The 6,000-nt window shown below is 44.0% G+C and overlaps 1 protein-coding gene across 2 annotated transcripts in view; it reads right to left on the reverse strand.

The window, feature by feature from the left end:
• The window catches only part of ALG9 (ALG9 alpha-1,2-mannosyltransferase), a 110,838-nt gene extending 104,838 nt beyond the window's left edge, over positions 1-6,000 (reverse strand). The window contains exons 1-3 of one of the 2 annotated variants that reach the window (XM_043898992.1): positions 5,798-6,000; positions 4,587-4,725; positions 3,626-3,760 (exon numbers count right to left, since the gene is read on the reverse strand). In XM_043898992.1, coding sequence (XP_043754927.1) covers positions 3,626-3,760; positions 4,587-4,725; positions 5,798-5,928 — 405 coding nt within the window. In that variant the 5' untranslated portion in view covers positions 5,929-6,000. Of the gene's footprint in view, positions 1-3,625; positions 3,761-4,586; positions 4,726-5,793 lie in introns of both variants that reach the window. The other variant, XM_043899002.1, reaches the window with a different exon arrangement.

Below are 6,000 nucleotides of genomic sequence, written 5' to 3' on the forward strand. Positions count from 1 at the left end.
TGACCTGCCTCCTGAGAAATCTGTATGCAGGTTAAGAACCAACAGTTAGAACTGGACATGGAACAACAGACTGGTTCCAAATCGGAAAAGGAGTACATCAAGGCTGTATATTGTCACCCTGCTTATTTAACTTATATGCAGAGTACATCATGAGAAATGCTTGGTTGGATGAAGCACAAGCTGGAATCAGGACTGCTGGCAGAAATATCAATAACCTCAGATATGCAGATGACACCACCCTTATGGCAGAAAGGGCAGAAGAACTAAGGAGCCTCTTGATGAAAGTGAAAGAAAAAGCTGGCTTAAAACTCAACATTCAGAAAACTAAGATCATGGCATCTGGTCCCATCACTTCATGGCAAATAGATGGGGAAACAGTGGAAAGAAACAGTGACAAACTTTATTTTTTTGGGCTCCAAAATCACTGCAGATGGTGATTGCAGCCGTAACATTAAAAGATGCTTGTTCCTTGGAAGAAAAATTATGACCAAACTAGACAGCTTATTAAAAAGCAGAGACATTACTTTGTCAACAAAGGTCCATCTAGTCAAAGCTATGGTTTTTCCAGTAGTCATGTATGGATGTGAGAGTTGGACTATAAAGAAAGCTGAGCTCCGAAGAATTGATGCTTTTGAACTGTGGTGTTGGAGAAGACTCTCGAGAGTCCCTTGGACTGCAAGGAGATCCAACCGGTCCATCCTAAAGGAAATCAGTCCTGAATATTCATTGGAAGGACTAATGCTAAAGCTGAAACTCCAATACTTTGGCCACCTGATGCGAAGAACTGACTCATTTGAAAAGACCCTTATGCTGGAAAAGACTGAAGGAGAAGGGGATGACAGAGGATGAGATGGTTGGATGGCATCACTGACTCGATGGACATGAGTTTGGGTGAACTCTGGGAGTTGGTGATGGACAGGGAGGCCTGGTGTACTGCAGTCTATGGGGTTGCAAAGAGTTGGACATGACAGCGACTGAACTGAACTACACTGTCTTTCAGCAACAATCTACCCTTTTCTACTCTGAATTATGATGCTCTAGTTGGGACTCTAGAAGCTACAATTTGAAGTGATAGTGGAAATCCAAGTGGAAATGGAATTTTTAAGCTCTGCATATTATTATTTCTCTCTGGAGCTTCCCAGGTGGCTCAGTGGGTAAAGAATCTGCCTGCAATGCAGGAGAGCGAGAGACCTGGGTTCGATCCCCTGGCTGTGAAGATGCCCTGGAGGAGCGCATGGTAACCCAGTCCAGTATTCTTGCCTGAAGAAACCCATAGATAGAGGAGCTTGGTGGACTACAGTCCATAGGGTTACAAAGAATCAGACACAACTGAAGTGACTGAGGATGCAGGGCACACATGCATTGTTATTTTGCTACTAAGTCTCTCTTCCTGTATATCTTTCCTTTGACAAATAAGTTCAAAAAAATCAGAAATTTGATACTAGTTAAGGCGATGGTGACCCACTCCAGTACTCTTGCCTGGAAAATCCCATGGACAGAGGAGCCTGGTAGGCTGCAGTCCATGGGGTCACAAAGAGGCGGACACAACTGAGCGACTTCACTTTTACTTTTCACTTTCATGCATTGGAGAAGGAAATGGCAACCTACTCCAGTGCTCTTGCCCTAAGAATCCTAGGGACGGAGGAGCCTGGCGGGCTGCCGTCTATAGGGTCGCACAGAGTCGGACACGATTGAAGTGACTTAGCAGCAGCAGGGACAGACAGATAGAGTTCTACCACTCTCTACAGGTGCTACCTTTCTGATTTTTCTAAAAAGGAAATGCAATCATGCCTCTCCTCTGTCAAAAATTTTTGATGGTTTCATAATACAGTTGGAAAAAAAAGAAAGTCTAACTGCCTAAAGCCTAGCAGGTGTTGTGTAAATCTGGCCTCTTCCTATCTCTCAGTCTCATCTAATCCACTCTACCACTCATGCTCTCCTCTAAGCATCAAACCTATTGGCTAGGGACTTTAGGACCTGAGGAACAACATGGTGGTAAGTTCCCTGGGTTTTCTTCTGGTCTTCTATGTTCCAGACTTGGAACTAAAGAAGTTGGAAACTAGAAATGCCAATGTACACAGACATAAAAAAAAAAACAAACAAAAAAAACCAAGGCCTACTCTATCTAACCATAAGACCAAGAAAGGGGTAGCCTAGCAAGAAAGAAAACTTTTAGACAATAACCACTCTAATCCAGCCAAGCACCCCAGAAAAAAATGTAGCGTCACTTCCACTCACACCATCAAAGGTCAGGTGGGAGATAAGGACTCCTTGTAAGGGTAAGGAGCTTCCTCTCCCACCACAGTGTCAGTGGAGACCACTTGGAGATCCTGGACTCTGCTTCCCCCAAACCTAGCAGTAATGAGGCATATCTACCCTGACCACTAGGGTGGTATCCGTGGAGGACTACTGGGGAACTTGAACCTCAAGGCCCAACTGGCAGTAACAAGGTGGAGAACCCTCTCCTTTTTCTTGCTGTAGTGGTATCAAAAGAAGCCAGCTAAAAGAGGGGCTTAAATAAGAAAAGCAGAATAGTGCAGAGGAAGTTTGCTGGGCCCATGAATAAGATCCAGAGTCTCATACTATAATACCCAAAATGTCCAAGTTTGAACTGAATATTGTTTGTCAAACAGGAAAATCTCAACCTGAAGGGAGAAAGTCAATTGATAGATACCTAAAACAAGATGAGATATTAGAATCATCTGACAAAGTTTTAGAGGAGCCATTGTAAAAATACTTCAACAAGCAATTAAAAACACGCTAGGAACAAATGAAAAATAGAGTCTCAGCAAATAAGCAGAAGATAAAAAGAAAAATCAAATGGAAATTTTAGAACTGATAAAATACAATAATCAAAATAAAAGCTCAATGGATAGACTCAATAGCAGAACAGAGGGGACAGAAGAAAGTGTTGGTGAACTGGAAAACCTAAGATAGAAATCATTCAATCTGAACAGAGAGAAAACAGATTGGGGAAAAAAAAAAAAAAATGGAGAGAGCTTCGGGGACCCATGAGACTATAATAAAAGATCTAACATCCACATCATTGGAGTCTCAGGAGAGGAGAAACATGGCAAGATTGAAAAACTACTAAAAAAAAAAGAAATAGTAACAGTTAAAATCTTCCCACATTTGCAAAACACATAAGCCTAAAAATGGAGGAAGTTGAATAAACTCCAAACAGGATAAACCCAAAGAAATCCACACTAAAGACATATTACAGTCAAATTTCTGAAAGGTAATCAGGTTAGGTCTCGGTTAACTCCTAATTATTCTTCAGTATTTTATTTACATTAAGCTCTCCTAACATGCTAACCTATCGCACATTGTACTTTTCCTCCAAGTCCCACTGCATTTATAATTACTTGTTCCATGTTCGTCTTCCTCACTGGATTTCATGAGGGAGGGGTTTGATCACTGTTACACTCACTGCACTTAACAAAGTATCTGCCAAATGCAAGTTGCTCCATTAATAGTTGTTGAATAACGAATAAATAAACGATTCTTCTTCCAAAAAAAGTCCTGTCTTGACAACCAATACGTTTTGTCTTTTTCACAGAACTGTCCCAGAGACTCGCCCACCTCTTCATCGGTTGTGACTGCTTCCAAGTCGGCCTGTTCTTACCTTATTCGTCTGCAAAATTCTCGCATGAAATGCAGCTGGCCAGGCATGAAGCAACAGGTAAGCATACGAGCGAATGGCATAAGCTGGGGAATATTCCCAAGTCTGAAACCCCTTCCCATAGATGAGGTAGTGTGTCTGAAAGTACAAAATGAATGGATTCAGGGTCATATTGGCCAAAAATTCTTGTTAAGAGGATGCAGGTAAAGTTTCTAAGCAAAAATATTAACTAGACAAAGGTACACAAAAATGCTGAAATTGTCAACAAGATTTGCAACTAATGGATGGATAAGAATCAAAATGACCCAATACTGAAATATTAAGATATTATCAATCTTGTAAGACTATCGTTTGGCCAACATTGAAAGCTCAGATTTTATCCTCTACTTGTTTTTTTTTAAATACTCTTTAGACAAAACAGGAAAGCTTTACGTCTTATATTTTCCTAAAACTACCTACACTAAGCATTTATTTTTTATGCAAAATGTGATCAGAAAATTTCACCTCTGAATTTCCTATAAAAGAGTGTCCAACAGACTTATAAATGTATAAATCAAGAAACAGCAACATAAGCATAGTATGCAGTAACATTATTTTAGTACACATCAGTAGAAAAAAAGCCAAAAAATTTAAAGAAAGTGGTTGCCTCTGGGGGCAGGTGTTGTACAAAGATGTGGAAAACAGAGTTACTGCTTTTTCTTTGCACTTAATATTTTTAAACTACCTCAAAGTATTATTTTGATTTTTAAAATGTTTTAAGAAAATTACAAATTATACTGTTTTGTGTAACTGCCAAATTCCTATACCCTTCAATAGTAGGTAAATCATCAGCTTAGAATACAGAAGTGAAAATAAAGTTATTTTACTAGTAGTCACACTTGTATATCATTTGTATCTTGATTAATAACAAGGACCCAGGCAGTGAAATTGAGAACAAAAAGAGAAAACTAAAGAAATCACCTACTGGCTCCCAGTAGTTGAATGTTTCATCACAGTCGGAGATGTTGCTCAAGAGGGCAGCACATAACCTTGCTGAGAGCAAACACTTGAAAGCCGTGGACCCTTCAGGTGCCCAGACTTGTCCGGCTTTGTTCCCAGATAACCTGCTCAGAAACAAGTATGTGATAGGAAGGACATGCTAACTAGAAGGACTAAAACCAGACAAAAACGACAACACGCAAGAGACACCAAAGCACTTGAGTTAGTCAACTAAAGGGGTTACCGTTAATTGTTCTGCAAAGAGTAAGTGAAGAACGAATTAAGACCTTAATCAACGTTAGTCATTACGTCCACTTCTTGTCTGGCATCTGTGACACTCTGCTTATCCCAAACCAACAAATCGCTCACTTGATGGCCACAAGCTTGCGTTCGTTCTTTCTCTTTTCCTGCTGCTGCTGCTAAGTCGCTTCAGTCGTGTCCGACTCTGTGCGACCCCACAGACGGCAGCCCACCAGGCTCCTCTGTCCCTGGGATTCTCCAGGCAAGAATACTGGAGTGGGTTGCCATTTCTTCTCCAATGCATGCATTCATGCTAAGTCGTTTCAGTCGTGTCCGATTCTGTGCGACCCTATGGCCAGCAGCCCACCAGGATCCCCTGTCCTCGGGATCCTCCAGGCAAGAATACAGGAGTGGGTTGCCATTTCCTTCTCCCCTTTCTTTTCCTAACAAGGTCATTACTTTACATGGCTTTTATTCATTCCCCGATCTGTTCAAATGCCCAGAGACTACTGTGTGCAAAGGACATCACCGTGTCCTCCAATTCCATTCGCTGACAGCTCCCCGGCGCAGTCTTAACCTGTAGCCCCCCAGTTTGGAGAGAGAGGGGGCTACTGGTGTGGAGGGTGGTGGGCCCCACACAGAAGACAAAGGGCCGAGACTCTGGGGGGACTGAAGCTGTAAGAGACAGCAAGACATACAAGGTGCTCTTTGCTCTCGCAACTAATCCTGGGCCTGGGGCGGAAGCCGCACAGACCTGCACTCCAGGTTTCTTCACTAGCAGCACGGGCCCGAACTGGGGGGGGGGGGGGGGGGTCTGATCTAAGCCCCAGCGTGCACCCGGCCCGCAGAAGGCGCGCGGTGAAGCGGCTGCCGGCCCTCCCGCACCGCGCCGGCAGGACCCTGCCCGCGGCAGCCCCGCGCCGCCCGGCCACGCCCCCGCCGCGCCCGCACACCTACTCGGGCCGCGGCTCCGCGCTGCCCGCCTCCCGGCTGCACAGCAGCTCCCGCAGTTTGTCCGCGGCCGAGGCCGTGTCCCCGCCGCTGCCCCCGCTTCCCTTCAGGCGCTGCCGGGCCCCTCGGCTCGCCATGGCAAGCGTGGGAAAAAAGGTAGAACTCCGCACTCTACGAAAGCGACGAGCGCGGAGACAGTGCCGGGTCTG

Source organism: Cervus elaphus, chromosome 1 (genome assembly GCF_910594005.1).
Source record: "Cervus elaphus chromosome 1, mCerEla1.1, whole genome shotgun sequence".
NCBI classification, from domain to species: Eukaryota; Metazoa; Chordata; class Mammalia; order Artiodactyla; family Cervidae; genus Cervus; species Cervus elaphus.